This window comes from Nannospalax galili, unplaced genomic scaffold, assembly GCF_000622305.1.
Source record: "Nannospalax galili isolate Female #2095 unplaced genomic scaffold, S.galili_v1.0 scaffold238, whole genome shotgun sequence".
NCBI lineage: Eukaryota > Metazoa > Chordata > Mammalia > Rodentia > Spalacidae > Nannospalax > Nannospalax galili.
The window spans coordinates 3372190-3390677 of record NW_008341888.1 but is presented as its reverse complement, the minus strand read 5'-3'; the positions used below and the strand labels follow the sequence as shown (position 1 = coordinate 3390677).

General features: G+C 36.3%; 1 protein-coding gene across 4 annotated transcripts in view; it reads right to left on the bottom strand.

Moving 5' to 3' along the window:
- Positions 1–18488, bottom strand: part of Zdhhc15 (zinc finger DHHC-type containing 15) — a 106071-nt gene that overhangs the window by 42565 nt on the left and 45018 nt on the right. For all 4 annotated transcript variants that reach the window (XR_003850272.1, XM_008837676.3, XM_017799249.2 and 1 more), the window contains 5 exons: positions 12676–12745; positions 10656–10688; positions 9791–9911; positions 4461–4593; positions 2527–2653 (listed from right to left, as the gene is read on the bottom strand). Coding sequence is in view for 3 of the 4 variants with exons in the window: in XM_008837676.3 (XP_008835898.1) it covers positions 2527–2653; positions 4461–4593; positions 9791–9911; positions 10656–10688; positions 12676–12745 (484 nt within the window). In the remaining variant the exon portion in view is untranslated. The remainder of the gene's footprint in view (positions 1–2526; positions 2654–4460; positions 4594–9790; positions 9912–10655; positions 10689–12675; positions 12746–18488) is intronic.

Sequence of the window (18488 nt, the reverse complement as noted above, 5' to 3'; positions counted from 1 at the left end):
TAATATTTCATTTATTATTTTTATTTTATGTATATGAGTGCATTGCCTGCATGTATGTAAGTGCACCCCTGTTGTGCAATGCCTTGGAAGGTCAGAAGAAGGCATTGGCTATCCCTGGAACTGGAGTTAGGAACAGTTGTTAGCTGCCATGTGGGTGCTGGGATTCAAACCCAGGTCTTCTGCAAGAACAATCAGTGTTCTTAACAGCTGAGCCATCTCTCCAGCCCAAGCTTTGAATTTTTTTAAAGTGCCAGAGTGATGTGGTAATGATATCTGTGTATATGTGTGTTTATGTGTGTGAACAGGCTGTAGCTAATTGCTGGTAACAGTTATTAATCAACATTACCCATTGACAAATTTTGTCTTGGGATTTATAGCCCAAAGAATTGGATATACCACATTGTAAACAAATGAGCCTACAAAACATTGGCATTCAGAAAAGATCAGTGCAAGGGAAAGGGAAGAGAAAATTTCCTTAATTATTACCCGATCCCAGCAAAGTTTCTTCAAATAAGTGAGCATGAATATTTCCCTGTCTGAGACGTGAAGCTTAAGAGGGCTGCAGAAAGAACGTGAATAAGCTCTACTCTAGAGCTTGTTTAGTTTGTGGTGGTTTAACCTGGTCCACAAAGTCACTCAGGGAATACAAACTGAGCGTTACTAATTTTTTATTCATGTGCATTCTTGTTGCAGTCCTAAGAATAACCTATGCTCTCTAAATCAATCTGCTTGTTCTTGCTTTTAATTTAATTAATATTAGGGTTTCACTCCAAATATGAAAGGGTAGAAAAGAAAAATAACTTCTAGCAGTATTGGTCTATTTTTTAGCATTTGGGGGACATATTTCTCTTCTGTTTTGATTCTCTCTACGTATTTGTTACATACCATTTTAGATTTGACATTTTTTCATTTAACCATAGCAAGAATTCCTCTTTCTGACATAATCTTTGTACCACTACTTTTGACTATATAGTACTCTATTTTGTATATATATTTATTCATTTCCATATTGATGTATACTTAGATTGTTATAGAAATATTGACGGGGTATGGTAGCGCATGCCTTTAGACCTAGCTCTTGGGAAAATGAGGCAGGCAGATCTCTGTGAGATCGCAGCCAGCTTGGTCTACATAGCAAGTTCCAGGCCAGCTGGGGCTACAGGGAGACCCTATCTCAAAGACAAGCAAGCAAACAAACACCTAGAATAGCTGGCTGTAAATAATGTATGCTTGTCACATCATCATCCTTTTTGTCATAATGTGACTCCGTTTTTCCTGGGACTTGCTATATAACCAAGGCTGACCCCAAATTAATGATTTTTTTGCTGTAAGCTCAGAAATGATGGGATTATGTGTATGAACCACCATGCTCAAACAGTGAAGAATATTTTTGTGCACAGTTTATTCCTTATCTTTAGGGTAAATTCCAAGAAATGTAATCACTGGGATAATGGGCATGTAGATTCTTATATTTATAATACATATTAACAAATTTATTTATTAAAGACTGGTGCTGGTTTACCTTGTCACAAAAAAGCATGAAAATATTTATTTGCACATACTCTTACTTCATGATTTATCTGTATGAACCCAGAAATAAAAAAAAACTTGGGGAACACAATATGTTACCAGCTACATACTCTAATCAAAATTGCATTTGCAGCCTATAATCATAGCACTCAGGGAGGAAGAGTCAGGAGAATTGCCACCCATTCATGGTCAGCCTGGTATACATAGTGTTTCAGGCCAGCCAGGGCTACGTAGTTGGACCTTGTCTCAAAAATTTGAGTCTGCTTTACCATTGGAGACTAGTTCTGTGCCAAGCATTAATTGGAGAAGCTTCTTAGTGCAGTGGGTGGTGGTTAGTGCAGAAATCCATACCTGGTCAAAGTACCGAGAATAAGTGATGATGGAGTGCTCTGTCCTAAATGGGATAGCTAGATCACACCCTCCAAGGCTCAGGGAACATCATGGAAGAGGGGGTGGAAAGAATGTAAGAGTCAGAGGACAGGGAGATGTAAGCCAAAAAGATGTCTTCTGGACATGTCGTAGCCATTATATTCATGAACTTACTGTAGCGGTGGTTATATGTAAAATATTTGCATAAGATTGGGCCCATGAACACTCATCATGAGTCGGGGAGGAACTCATGAGGTTCTATTCCCTCCTGAAGGACAACTGATCATTAACATTTGTTGGGGCAGGGGGTATCATTTTCTTCAGTGTTGTAGCCACTGAAAAACTGCCCTTGCTTAAGTAAGTAACCTGCCACCCACACTCATGCAAACAATCCTAACTAAACTCAGTGGGAAACAAAAAGAAGACATGAAAGTAGGCAGGAACTCACTGAGAAGGGGTCTGGCAGGAGACAGAAGGGATGGGAAAGAAGAATGGAACATGAAAATGACTATAGTTAATTATATAAATGTACAAAACTGTCAAACAATAAAAAATTTAAAAATGAATTTTCTGCTTTATGGCAGCATGGGTCAGCATCAAATGTTTTCAGTGGTAATAATTACCTACCTGGACCCAACAGGTATTAACCAGAACTTCTTATTATCGCCAAACACCTGCTGGATATTCTTGATAAAGCCAAGATTGAACCCATTTTTCTCTGGTCCACTTGTAAACACTGGAGTGCAGAAGGCCTCTAAGACAGTATTGGAGAGTTGAAAAAGGGGAAAGTGAGAAATAAAAGAATACATTTTAAGCATAGACATGATTTTTTGCCCAAATGTGACCTGGATTTATGCTATCTCTTTGCTATGTTAGCATAGGCTTACAGTCTTAGTTATTGCTAATTATTTGTAAAACTCAGTTTAATCATTCAATAAAAGGCAAGTTTGTTATCAAAATCAGGAACTTGTATTCTTATTTTTTAAAGGCAAGAGAAATGCATAATGACAAAAATAATGAAGTAGCCAAGGGAGGGCATGTATTTGTACTGCTGGATTTAAGGAGTGAAGAAACAGAATAACAGCACTTAATTTGAATCTAAGTGGCAACAACAGCCAAATGGTCTCCATCTGTAGATCTGGGACCAAAGTAATGACACATGAAGAGATGGTAATGACAATGATTTGGTTTTGAAACATTTCAGAAATGAAGATGTTCACAATGAAGCCTGAATTGTAAGAAACCTAGTCTTACTCCAGATAAAATATCAACAGGTGAACTGTAATCACCTCAAACACTATGAGGAATTGGGGCACATTAGTGCACATTATTTTTAGACACACATTTATCCCATTAAGCAAACACTTTCACTGTTGGGCTCTGGCTGCATCTCACCATTTCCCATTTGTCCTTTGTTTTCAGACCCTGTTATCATGAAGCTTTTAGTACTGCTCTACTTTTGTAGCTAATCTCTCAACCAAATGTGCTAATTTACTGCCCTAACTACTAAGTGCTACACATATATTTGATTTGGAAAAGGGGCGCAAATACTTTCTTAGCAAATGAATTCCAAAGTGCAGCGGTTTTTACACTAAACTTCCCTCAAATCTAATCTGGTTAAACATTTAACGAATGACTTTAGTACATTTCCATATACTAATTTGTAGTCCATGTAAATATTCAACATAGATGAAATAATTATTGTACTGAAATCCTTTAGAAACATAGTTCCACATATAATAACAAGACTTGAGTGCTAATTAACAGCAAAGAATATTCATCGCAAGTACTGATTTTCTGTAGATTCAATATATGATCTTATTTGCATGGTCACTGTATACTCTTTGATGACTGTAAATATGAATTTGATTCCTTTTTAGAAAGATTTTTATATTCCTTCTTTTACATTTATTTGTATGTGTGTGGGTGTGTGTGCACGTGCGTGTGAGTACATGAATGTCATAGTATGCCTGTGGAGGCCAGAGGACAATTTGCAGGAGTCATTTCGTTCCTTCCACCATGTGAGTTCCCAAGACTGAATTTCTGTTGTCAGGCTTGTGGCAAGTGCCCTGACCACTGAGCCATCTCAAAGGCCTAGATGTTCACATTCATTCTTGTTGTTGGTTTGGATTTTTTCTAAGAACTATGTTTTGAGATGTGCATGAGAAATTAGATTCTTATGTGTTCTTTGAGCTTCACTTCTTCATTCTGTGATTCCCTTCTGTACTGAATCTTTCTTTCACTCCTTCATGTTAATACCTTTTAGAAATCTGACTTGTGAATCTGTGGATGTAGTGCCCAACATGTACTATAAAGAACTATGGCCATTTTTTGGTTTTGTGTGGGGTTTCATTCATGAATGCTGTGTTTAGTCTGTAAGCTTTGTTCACTATTGTTGTCCAGTTTGGCAAAATGTATTTCCATCTGTCTAGTTTTGGAGTTCAAGAGATGTCACTACATCTAAAATACTTTATTGGAAGCTCTTCTCTTTCCAGGGAACAATCCACAGGTTGTGGTGACACATTAATATGTATTTTCCTAATCTTAATATTCAATCTTACCTAAGGTAGTTTTGTTTCTGCTAACAAGCCAACAATGGTAACCAAAGAGAATCACAAGGCTGACAAAAAACATGCAGGCCACAAAGAGGAGAAAGAGGACATGGAACTTGGAGCGAACACTGGGCAATTCCCCCTAGAAAAGAAACAACAAGCAAACAAAACAAAAGATTAAAGTGGTAATGCTTGGCTAGTTTTTCTATATAGATCAATAGCTTTTCACATGTAAAAATCTAGCTACAACTAAAAATAGATTTTGTAAACTTTAAAAAAAATCATTACATTCATATATTTATTTTGTGTGATCTGTGTATGCGGAGGTCAGAAGACAACTTGAAGGAAGTGGTTCTCTCCATCCACCATGTGGGTTGCAGAGACTGAACTCAGATCATCAGGATTGGTGGCCCACTGAGTCATATGGCAGGCTCTATTTTTTTCTTTCTTACAAAATTCTTCCTCATTATAGCTATTATCTTACCCTACAAAGCTTAAAATTGTCTTTGCTTAAGTGTAATATATAATGTAACAATTAGGAAAGAAAATGTGAAAAGGGTATATTCAGATCATAATTGGTGTGAAACTCATATTCCATTTAGCTCAAGAATTATAAACCACTATCTAGGGGCGATCTTAAGGTCATTATGATTTTTCCTCTTGTCTGAAAGTAGGCTTTTCTAGAATTCTTTATGTTTCCTTTGCCGTGTGTGTTGAAATGTTAGAGTGATGAATATAAGAAGTTAAAACACAAAATTTTTAAATATTCTACCTGGAGTCTGATCTGATTTTAAAGGTGTTGAGAATTTTACATGTATTTTTTTTAATGGCTGAAGTAGAATATACTGGGATATTACATCCCATGGAACAGCTGTTTAGACAGTAAAAATCAAGCAGGATTTTACAGGCAATTTTAAAAGTAATGCAGGTATCTTAAGATTGTTATAGTTAACTGGGACATCTTACCTTCCACGTGGCATCAGTGTTTGTTTTACATACAGTTATAGAGCAAAATTAATGTCTAAAGTCCTATAACATGCACAGTATGTAACATTTTGTTTTCAAAAAACCCTAGCAAACATTTACGGTTTTTGAATAACCAACTGGAGGAATGACTGTCACTTATTTCTTCCTTTCCCTTAATGACCATTGTGTTGGCATGATGAATTGCCTTGAGATATTTGTAAATGCTCTCCAGTAATAAAGTTAAAAGTGATTCTTAAATGAAGTGGAACTTAACTTCCAAATAATCCTATTCTACTCCAGTTTTAGAGGAGAAAGTTAATGCTTGGCAAAAATTCCTAAGTTCAAACTGTAGATTTCTTTCTTCCTTGAGAGGATACTTTTATTCATTTTTACATAAGGAAATAGCAGGACTCTTCCAGGTTGTGGTTGTTTGCAGGAATGAAGAGGGGGAAATAAGCACACCAGATGCAGCTGAGAGGAGGTCTGGGAAATTAGCTCAGGAGCAGAGCAGCCAAGGAAATAGCTGCTTCAAGGACTTCAAGTTTTCAGGAAACTTTATCAGAAACTCTCCTTTTTGAAATGCTCTCTCCACAAAATCTTTGCTTAAGTACCTAAATTGGATTGGTTTGGCTTGTGCGTTGTTTTTTTTTTTTTTTTTTTTCAAATTCATAGTTAAGACTCCAAATAGTTTGTTGTAGTGCTTTTTGCCTTCACTGAGATTTCACTTTAATCATCTCTACATTTTGAGCATGTTTTTAAGGCACTTAAAGCTCATGTATATTTTTCTTGTTATTTTTTAACATCTAAGTAGGCAATAGGAAATAGCTGAGCAAGTGAGATTGTCCTAAAAGCCTGTCCACACGTCGTGTATCTGAGTCTCTAGTCTTCCTCCAATTGTTCTTCCAGAACTCTTGTCTGGTTCAGCATACCCATTGTGCTGTCCCCTTGATAGAGTCTTTTTTTTTTTTGACTTTTTTTGAGAAATGGTCTAACTATGTACTCCTAGCTGGCCTAGAGCTCTCTATGTAGACCAGCCTGGCCTTGAATTCACAGAGATCCACCTGCCTCGGCTTCCTGAGTGCTAGGATTAAAGGCATGCACGCCCAAACCTGACTTTTCTTGATAGACCCTTCATAACAATTTTTTTGTGTCCAAAGAAGGTGATGGTCCTATGTTCAAAAATACCTTCTCATGTGATAACCAAGCTGAAGTAATAATCAGAGACAGTTCAGAGGAATATATACAGGATAATTATTAAACATGTTTCTAGGGCTGGAGAGATGGCTTAGCAGTTAAGAACACTGTTCTTGCAGAAGACCTGGGTTCGAATCCCAGCACCCACATGGCAGCTAACAACTGTCCATAACTCTAGTTCCAGGGGATTCAACAGCCTCACCTGTCTTCTGCAGGCATTGGATGACACGGGTGCACTTACCTAGATGCAGTGCAATACACGCATACACATAAAATAAAAATAATAAAATATAAAAAACATGTTTCTAAAATAATAATTTGTAGCTGTTATGAAGAAGTGCACAGTGTAGTGTGGTAGGTATGTATTTTTGTTGCATAAGGCAAACATTAATTTTGCAATAAAGCAGCATTTGTTTAATTTAATATGGAAAGGAGAGAAATGATCTGATGGTATTCTGAATCTTTCATTCTAAAAGAGCTAAAGCTTCTCCATAGCAGAACCACTATGGACATTAGTACATTTTACAATATATAAGATCACTGGAATTAGGGACAGGTTCAAGTTCTTGCTTTGAAATTTATAAGCCAGGTGATCTTTGACAAGTCACTTAATGACTGTGAGCCTTAGTTTTATCATATTTGAATGAAACTAATAGTTTTTGCATTGACTACTACATAGGATTGTGGTGAGGATCAGATGGAATAAAGGATATAAAAATGCTTTAAGAACCATAAAATACCACACAAAGAGTTGTTATTCTTGGGAGCACAGCTTGTATCCATGATACATGCTTTTTAAAATACATGGCAGTGGACAATGATGAAGAGCTACAGGCAATCAACAGTTGCTGAGAGAGAGAATCAGTTTTCTCCAGGGATGAGCTTCCTGACAGGTTATCCAACCCAAAGTTATCACTATTAAACATGTGTACATATGAGCACACACTAAATGGACTCTCTCTCTCTCTCTCTCTCTCTCTCTCTATATATATATATATATATATGCGTCTGTATATATGTATGTATATTTATAAATGTATGTGTATATGTAACAATAATAAAGACGGCAAAGAATTGAGAGGGAGTGAGGGACATGAGAGGACTTGGGGGGGGGAGTGGGAGGAGTGGAAATGATGCAAATAGAGTACTCTTGTACTAAATTCTTGAAAAATAAAAAAAAATTAAAATTTTACTTTGTATTTTAAAGGAGCGATTCAATTTAAACTGAGCAAACCACCACTAAACCTTGCTAATATGCCCTATGGCTGGAGAAACTGCAAAGAATCATTCACCTGAATTATCAACACCTTTTCAGTGTGAGGGCAAGCTAAGACAAGCCTCATTCCCTCTCAGATGTCAGGCATGAGCTAGGCTATTGTGGAGGAAAAACAATGAAGGAACAGGAAAAGAACAAGGTTATGCTAACCATTGATTTGCTTGTGAATACTGGCACATTTCTGGTGATTAATTCATATTCAGCTCTTATCTTTTAAGAATGAAGGAAAGCATACCGCACTGGGCTTGCACTGTGGTATTTGATTATTGCCTGACTAGGAGAGCTAAAGGCAAAATGTGTGAAATACAATGTTGTTTATTGTGTGATGATGAAGGTAAAAGGTAGTTCTTAAATAGGAGCCGACTGTGTTAAGGACCAAGAAATGTCTGTAATGAAGATGAAGGCTCACATTTCCCTGCTGATTGGATGCAGCAGATTTTCTTCACATTCACAGTACTAGCTCAGCATTCAGATGGAATTCCAAACAGATCATGGAAACTTGAGCAATGGGGAACAGATTGCTCTGGAAAGGGGTCAAAGGAGAGATATCAAAATGTAGAGCATGGTGAATGTTTCCTATTTTAAGGACTTTATGAAGAAATCTTACTATTTTTGCTTACGGTTTTGTGTCTGAATTGAATATGTTTATAGACAATATATAATGCCTGATTCTTGAAGCTATTGCATAGCTGTACTGATTAAGCAAACTGAATGGAAATGGAAAGCACACACCACACTAATTTTTTACAACATATTTTCTACACTACTAGGAATAAAAACACTGATTTATAATTTGAATATTATCAGCTATTTAGCTTCTCACTGCCTTGCCTTTTTCTTCTTTTCTTGAGTTCATTGTAATTTATACTTTGACTATGAGATTCATGTTCTTTCCCTTCTGGATTACTGCTCCAGCTAAGGTGTGATATTCCTTTTATCTAAGTTCTTACAAAATGTTCTGAATAACCAGTAGGTCTGCTTATATTTATGTTTTCCTAGTCAGATCAGTCAGTTTGGATAGCTCTTATCATGGATATCTTAATAATTGCACTTTAGTTGTAGGAAGGGATGTTTGGAAGTCCACTGGCATAAAGTTGAAAAACTACATATTTCATTATATTTCTGCCAGATCCTGTGCACACATGCAAATGGAAAAAAATCTGCCTTCTTTTCTTTCCTTTTTAAAATAAATAGATGGGATGTGACTGAAACCTCCAAGTAGGAGAAAGATGAAAGTATTTTTCAAGATTTAATGATAACTATTAGAATCACATTTTGAAAGACCAAAGCACTTTCAATTTGTTTCATTTGCTTTTGGCAATGAGACAGTCACACAAGTGCAACAGCCTGTATTAGTTCTTCATTCTCTCAACTCTTGACCCACTGTTTGTCATACAAAGTTCAAAAGAGACTCCATATTTCATTTTCCCCATATCTGCAGAAGAGTCAGTATATATTTTTATCCAATAGAAAGTGCAACTTCCTTTTGAACATGGAATTAGCATTTTCTAACATGTGCCTGATTTGGTAGCCCTTTTCTTAGAAAGTAGTGATTTAGAATTACTTTCAACATTTTTGAAAAAATATATAGCTGGTAAAAACCATCTTTAAAGTGCAACCACAGATATACATTTTAAAGATACAGTGGGTATCAAGAGTTTACATTCACACGGCATTAGCAAGATTGTCCTAAATAACACAGACTTGTTTAACCGGATGATTTACATAACACTTCTTAAATCTCAGTGTATTCAACATGGAAAACATTTTCTCATTGCTTTGCCTTCTGGTAATTTCAGTATTGCCTATCAAAATGCAAAAGGATATGGGGTAATAATGTTACATATTGAATCAGGTATGCATTTGCTTTTGGGGGAACCATTTAGGATTTAAGAAAACTTACTCTCCAGTATTTGATGAAATAGCTGAAGACTGTTGTGGCAATGTACAGGCAGTACAAAACGGAATAAGCTAAGAATTGAAGAAAGAATTTGTAGTTGGAAAATCCAATGCAGTTATTAACCCTAAAAAAAAGAAAACTAATTTGAAACCAGGAACTATCGACTGAGAACATACTGACACTTAAGTAGACTAAGCAATGGAAGCATGTTACTCCTGCTGCTTCATTACTCGTCATGTAGAAACCCAACAAAGATACAAGTCCCTTAATAGGAACAGATTAGAAAAACAAGTTCATATCTCACTTGTTTCTTTTTTTCATTTACAGGCACAGAGTCACCTGAACTACCTAATAGCTTTAGACTGCTTCCTGACACACCCAAGGAAACCTAGATCTGCATTGCTAAAAACATATTAAAGTCTTAGCTACACTTTGTAGAGTCTTGACATGTTCGCTTTGTAATTAGGTGATTTCAGATCGGTTCTTTAGGTCAGATATGCAAATTTTGTAGAATTGCTGAATTTAACAATTGGCAATATTTCAAAATGAAGTCAGTTAGAAACAGAAATGGACTGTGTAATGCAGAAGAGGAGAAATCCTTGTGCTGCATTTCATTACTGTGCTCAATTGCTAAAGTTAATGGATAGAAGACTATTAGCTTTGTGACCTCAGGAATTCACTACCATACCTTTGGTGGTATTTTTATCCTTGATTTAAAATATTATCTCTCCCCTTTCCCCCCACATAAATACAAAGTCCAGTGAATTATGGTAGTACAAATAGGCATGTTACAATTCTGCTTAGGAAATTGAACATATTGAACAACCTTGACCCTTTTAGAGGAGAGAAATGAAACAAAAGGACATACCAAGGGCAGTGATGGTCCATTTTTAAAACACACCTTCAAAGGAGACAAAATACATTGTGATAAATATGGCTACAGAAGTGAAGAAGCACCTCAAAATTGAACTCAAGGCTGTAGCAATATTTGTACATGTTTCAGGCAAACTATCCACAAACTTCCACTATGGAAACTCAAAAATTACTACATCCTTAGTTATTCTCAGGATGATCCAACCACAGGAGCATTATAGGCTTATACTTCCAGCAAGTTATATGCCTAGAAGTGCAACTTTGAAAAAGATTAGGAACACCAGATTGACATAGTGGAAAGCTTCAAGATGCCACCTTTAGTTTTGTTTACTTAATTTAATTAAAACAATACAGGACAAAACATATGGCCTATGTTTGAATCAATGGCAGGAGAAATATGGGTGGATAAGGCATTCAAGACCGAAGGCATGAAGATTGTATATACTGACAGAAAAATGTGATTTTACAAAATGGAACAATTTGAGAAACAAAATAAACAATATATTATTGGTCTATAACACAAAATAGAAAATGAATATTTGTACGTCCATATAGATACAAATAAATGATTTAATAAGCAAATAAATATGTGGAGAAGAGGTACATCTTCTTATGCAGAAGAATTCCAAATACTTTATTTAGACACTTCACCTTCAAGGACAGAAATCATAAGTTCCCATTACTTTAATGTGAACTGTGTGCAGTGACCTCCTTCAAAAAAGTATAGTTTAGAAATGAGAGGGGGACAAAATAATTTTACAGTGGAGACACCTGACAAACACCACTTGAGTACCATGATCAATATTAACATTATAGTGAAAAGCTGTGTTTATATGTCCTTGATATAATGTAACAAGAATGGTAGTTTAGCTCTACGGTCTTCCTCTGCAAATCACATTACCCTGATCCTGAGAAAATGTCTAACAAATTCCAAATGAGGAATACTTTATAAGGCATTTGATACTTCATTTCAAAACTGTCAAGGTTATCAAAGCTAAATAAAATCTGAGAAATTGCCACAGATTAGAAGACTTAAGGAGACATGACTACTCAATGTAATGTGGTATACTGGATGGAATCCTGGAACAGAAAAAGAATATTAGGAAGAAAGCGAGTAGAACTAAATAAAGTATATCCCAGTTAAAAATTATACATCAATTGGGGCTGGAGAGATGGCTCAGTGGTTAAGAACACTGATTGTTCTTGCAGAAGACCTGGTTCGAATCCTAGCACCCACATGGCAGCCAACACTTAAAATTGATTTGTTGGGACTGGAGAGATGGTTCAGTGGTTAAGAACACTGACTGTTCTTGCAGAAGACCCAGAATCGAAACCCAGCATGCACATGGCAGCTAACAATTATCCGTAACTCTAGTTCCAGGGGCTCTGACAGCTTCTTCTGTCCTCCGCAGGCATTGCACGGCACAGGTGCACTTACCTACACGCAGGCATAACACTCATACACATAAAAAAAATAATAAACAAAATATTAAAAATAAGAAAAAAAGAAAAATTATACATCAATTATCCAACAGATAACTTACACAGATGACATCTGAACAAGGATATGCATACAGCATTTGTATGAATAGTAAAGACTGTAAATCACATAATGTTCCAATAATGAGAATTTTTTGAATAAATAAACTATACTTTAATGAAAAATTAATGACTCAATATTGGTTTATTAATTTTAACAAATGTACCATACTAATGGAAGGTAATAATAGGGGAAGGTGGGTGTGGGACATATGAGAGGTATCTTCACAATGAATTTATAAATTGAAATCATTTAAAATAAAACATTTCTTTTTAAAATGCGTTTTAGTTTTCTATCTTTAGACTAGTGTGAATGATCATCACCTCTGTGAGAGTGTTTGGCATGTACTCATTATGCCTGAAAGGAAATGCTCTTATCTAGGCATGGTTACATGTTAGGATCAGTCATTCTGTTGCCTAGGCAACCATCAGTGAGTGGCCAAGATCAGCCCAGGAAAAGGATAGCTGTCACTTACATGGCACAGACAGAACAGTGATGGCAGCGGTCTGGCTTGATTAGATGGCACCGGTCACAGAATCGTACAGCTATAGGAAAAATAAGGTGGTTAATATGTGTAGGGGATCAGTATAAGGCCTTACATTTTAATAGTTTATGGAGATACCTTGTTATACACTGATTACAGATGCTCAAATTCATCTCAAGTTGCCAAGCAAAAGGTGATAGATAACATAGTAGATCGCAGTAGGTATTTTTTCCTTGCTGGATCAGTTTTAAAAGCACCTTTAGGTGATGAATTAAAGAGGTAAAGTTAAGTATTTTGATAACTGACTATAAGGTTTTTATATTCTAAAATAAACTACTATAAACTGAGCGATATTTGGAACTCATTTAGTCTTATTTTCCAACTTTCCTCTCTGAAATTAAGGATTCATAATTTATCTCTTATTTCCAGAGGTTAAATTGTATAAAGCAGATGAAATACCTACAATATGGTAAAGTGAGTGGTTTGTAGAATAACAATTTGGAGACTAGAAGAGCCATTCTATCTAGAACAATTAGTTTAATTTGACATTTCGTAGATAAGAAAATAAAAATGTGGGCCATATAAAGTACTGTGCTCAAGGTCATGTCACAGCAAAGAATGGCAAGGTGCTGACCTGTACATTTTTTTCTGACTAGTTTAGATTTCTATTCATCTATAAGTATGACACAAAAAACCCTCCTTCCCTCTTTTCCTTTCTTCTTTTCCAATTAAAGGCTTTTTTCTTTCTTTCTCATTTTCTCCACATTTACTGATAGAGTATTGCTGTATATAATGTGATTATTAATTCTCAAACCTAAAATTACATATAATTTGAGAACTATAATAATCCTACCTAAAGTGTACCTTAAGCACACATAACTGATTTAACAATAGGCTTTGAATTCAGTAGAGTTCCATGCTCATTTCTTCTAATGAGGGTGTGTGTGTGTGTGTGTGTGTGTGTGTGTGTGTGTGTGTGCAAGCATAAATGTATAATTGAGTCAAGAAGGAAGGGAAAAAGACATGTATATTTTAGTCTTTTGGATTTTTAAAAAATTTTATGGTTTTTGAGACAGCGTCTTGCTATGTAGCACAGACTGGTCAGTCTCAAACTCTTGATCCTCATGCCTCAGCTTCTCAAATGCTAGAGTTCCAAGGTACATGACACCCCATTTGCTTAGTTTATTATTTATTTATCTATTTATTTTCAAAACAAAGTCTCACATAGCCTAGGCTGCATTTGAACCCACTATATAGCTCCTTCTTCCAAATCTCGAGTGTTGAGATTATAGACATATGCCCTCACTCCCTGCCAACATATGTGAAAAGTTACTGGCCATTGCCATAGTTTAAACCACCACAATTTTTCACTTAGATGCCTGAAATAGTTTTTCACTTGATCACTCTGCCTTCATTCTTGCTTCCCTACAATATGTAATACAGAATAGCTAAATGGTCAGTTAAAATGAATATCAAATCATATTACTATGCACTTGGCACTCAATGGATTTAAAAGACTTTTAGAATAAGATCCAAATTCCTTCCTTATCATGGAAGCATCTTCTGGCCTCTGTGTAACTTTATGAACTTTGCTTGTACCACTCTACCCACTGTGCTCCAATGACATTAGCTGACTCTCTGTCTTTGTAAAACTGCAAGTTCCAGCTGTCTTGGAGGGTTTGCAGGTCTGTATGTCTTGTGTGGTCATCTCTCTGCTCTTTGAATAGTGTAATGGCTAATTTTATGTGTCAACATAATTGGGTAACCATATAATTGGATAAGTTTTATATCTGGGTGTCTAAGACAGTATTTCCAGAGAGTGACCTTTGAATTGGTAGACTCGGAAAATCAGATTGTCTTCTGCAGTGTGGGTGGGCTTCATTCAATCGAAGAAGGGCTTGAATAGAATCAATAGGCAGAGAAAGGGAGAATTTGTTCAGGGTCTGACTGCATGAGCTGGGACATCAGCCCTCTGCTCTCTTTGACTGGGACTTAATTGATCAGGACTCCTTGTTCTCAGACCTCCAGACTTGAGCTGAAAATTATATCATCAGCCCTCTGTTTCTCAAGGTTTTAGATTTGGGCTAGAATGTACATTGTTGGCTCTCCTGATGTTTAGGCCTTTTAACTCAAACTGGAGATACATACCACCTCTTCTGGCACTGCAACATATACAGTGAAAAGTGGGACTTTTCAGTCTTTGTAGCTGCCTGAGTTAAATTTTCATAATAAATTATCTATCTATCTATCTATCTATCTATCTATCTATCTATCTATCTATCTATCTAATCATCTGTCTATCTATCTATCTATCTACCTATCTATCTATCATCTATCATCTACCTATCATCTACCTACCTATCATCTATCCATTTACCTATCTATCTAATCCAATCTCCTTCTAATTCTCTTTCTTCAGAAAATAAGGAGTAATAAATATTTTCATAATGAGAGGGATTCTAGAGGAATGGAAATATATGGATAAGTTTTCTGGATTTTCTATGGAGTTTCTGGATTTGGCTCTCCAATTTGATTCAACTTAAAGATGGCAATTACTGCATTTCAGTAGTAAAGAGGTTATTGGTAATCCATGGAATGCTCTGGAAGTGGAGATAAGCAACTCCAATGGATGCTTTTAATTATCACAAGAAGCAAGCAGCTAGGTGACTATGCATGTGATTGTTTTGAACATTTTTAGAGAACTGACAAATATAATGAGATTGGCTGGTTGTTCCTAACATCACTGGAAAAGTGGTGGAAGAAAAGGATAAGCCAGTGTTTCGAATTTCCTGCTCAACTGCTACATAAATAAGTTGAAAGTGTCTATGCTTCTGAAGGAGATGCTTATCTCCTGTAGCCACAGTACAGCGATTACTCAAACCCAAATGCAGAATTCATTTTGAGACTACTTAAATCATAATGCAAGTCAAAATCTCAAACTTGTAGGATGTCTACTGCTAAATCAAGGGCACTGGTTGTGAAAGAGTGGGATTGTATAAGAAGACATGGTGAAGCCAGGGATAACAAATTCTGCTGAATCTCCTTTGCCAGCGGAAAGGGTCTCCCCACCACCAGTGGAAGCAGCCTCCTTATTATTGGTGGCATTAGCTTCTCCAATCCTGACTAAAGGGATTAATCCTACATTACACCTAAAAACTGTGGCCACCATGCAAGACAGCGCTGATTCCAGGACTCACTCCTCTTTGAGTCTACATGAATAATTAGATCCAAGCACTAGCAGGCACATAAAGGTGAGGTACACAGTATTACCTATGAGAGTGTACAATACACATGAAAAGAATTTCATGAGTTTTATAATATACACAAATATTAATCCAGGGAAAATATATGGGAATACATACTAAGGATGTTGGACATTGGTAGAAGGAATATAAACTTAGATCTAGATGAATTTATTTATATACAAGCACAGATTCTACATCTAATGTTGTAGCTCAGGGAGTTCAAGTGCTTCATGTTCTTACTTCTGTGTGTGTGTAAACTAAAAAACATTGATTTCAGAAAAGAGAGTAGAATAGTAGTCATCAGAAATCAGAAAGAGTTGTAGGGAGCAGGATAGAGGACGGTTGGATAAATAGGTATCAAAATAAAAAGAATAAATTCTAATGCTCCACAGCATTATGGTACTTTACCATATATTTTATAAAGAACTAAAAGAATGGCGTTTAAAGGTTCCCAACACAAAGAATTATAGATATTAAAGGATATGGAAATGCTAATTACCTTGATTTGATATTATACATTGTATAGCTGCATTGAATACCACCCTGTGCCCCCAAAACATGCCTAATTGCTCTGTCATTATAAACAGAAAAGATCATGTTAGATATGAAACAAAATATATCTCTGAGTATAATTTACCATGCATCTAGCTCATATCTTCTACTTTATCATATTTTGTTTATTACTGTCTAAAATTATGTAATTTTCAGCCTCGTTTTGGTAGGAATTTACACTCCATAAGAGACCTGGCCTATGTCTAAATCTGCATTCTTATTTGTTGGAATAGAGTCTCATACATATTAGCAGCCCTTAAAAATTACTATTATGGAAGTTTCTTTTTGTTGTTTGTTTTTTGTTTTTTTGAGACAGGGTCTCCTTGTAGCCCCAGCTGTCCTGGAACTCACTATGTAGACCAGGCTGGCCTCGAACTCACAAAGATCTGCCTGCCTCTGCCTCCCAAGTGCTAGGATTAAAGGCATGCACCACCACACCTGGCTATTATGGAAGTTTTGTATTAACTACTTTTTCTTGTCTCTGTGATAAATTATTTAGCTAGAAAAAATGTAAGGGAGGCATTTATAACAGTTCGTAGTTCAAGAGGATATTCCAGGGGCTGGAAATAAAGGTAAGCAGGTAAGAGCAATGACCGTTCTTGCAGAGGACCTAGGTTCAGTTCCCAGCACTGCCATGCTGGCTAACAACATTCTAGCTCCTGTTCTAGAGGATCAAATGCCCCCTTCTGGTATCTGTGGTCACTTCACACACAGGTGCACTTACATACATACAGACAAAACACTCATACACATAAAATAAAAACGAATAAATCAGGACGACAGTCCATGATGAAGGAGAAGGCATAGGAGCTGGAGCAGCCCATGGTTGTGGAGGTGGGAGGTGTCTCATATTTGTTTGGGTGGAACAGGAGGCAGATGAAGAGGAATGCTAGTGCCTCTCTGGCTTTCTCCTTTTCCTTTTTATTCAGTCTGGGACCTTAGCTCATAGAATTGTGCCACCCACATTCAGGACAGATCTACCCCACTCAGTTAATCCTCTTGGGAAAAGCCCTCAAAGTCATACTCCAGGTGTACCTTACTGATGTTCTATTCCTTCCTTCCTTCCTTCCTTCCTTCCTTCCTTCCTTCCTTCCTTCCTTCCTCCCTCCCTCCCTTCCTTCCTTCCTTCCATCTTCTTTTTTTTGAGACAGGGTCTCATTATGTAACCCTAGGTGGCCTAGAACCCTCTGCTTACACTAGGTTGGCCTCAAATTCACAGGGATGGGTCAGCCTCTGCCTTCCAAGTGCTGAGGTTAAAGGCATGTGCCACTACACCTGGCTGTATGCCTTTCTTAAATCAACCAAGTTGACAATTAAAATTAATCATCACCATTTCCAAATATCCACTGAAATAGAGTTATAGTACAACCAACTCAGTTTATCATTACCCAGCTTCAACAAATTCAACACTGTAACATTTTTGTTTAATCTGTTTCTTCCAGTGGCTTTTCTAGCTTAAAACTTTAGAGCAAATACTAAAACAAATCATAAGTACTTCAGTATATATGAATACTTTGAAAAGATCATAAATACTATGATGATACCTCTCTAACAAAATTAATAAAAATAATATTATCAAATACCTAGACCACATTAAAATTTCTCAATTAGCATATTGTACCTTAAGTCTTTGTCAAATAAATAAATGGTGAACAAATGAATGTAAGTGTCTCACAGTGTCTTTTCCAAACCATGACTCAACAGAAGAGCCTTGGTTTTCAAATTGTAAAAGGTGGACAATTGGTTCTGCAAGTACTGTTCTGGTAATACAGATACAACCTAAGAGTAAAATTCCACAAAGGATATTTAACCAAGAAATGTGAAGCATATCTTTCTTCATTTGTTTGTACAAGGATGTTCACCTCAGATTGATTCATATCTTGCTAAGCACTGGAAACAACCCAAATGTGTATCAACCACTAAGTAGACAAAATGATGCATTCACAGAATTTAATACTATTCAGCACTACATGGAATGAAATACACAACAATAAGAGTGACTCTCAC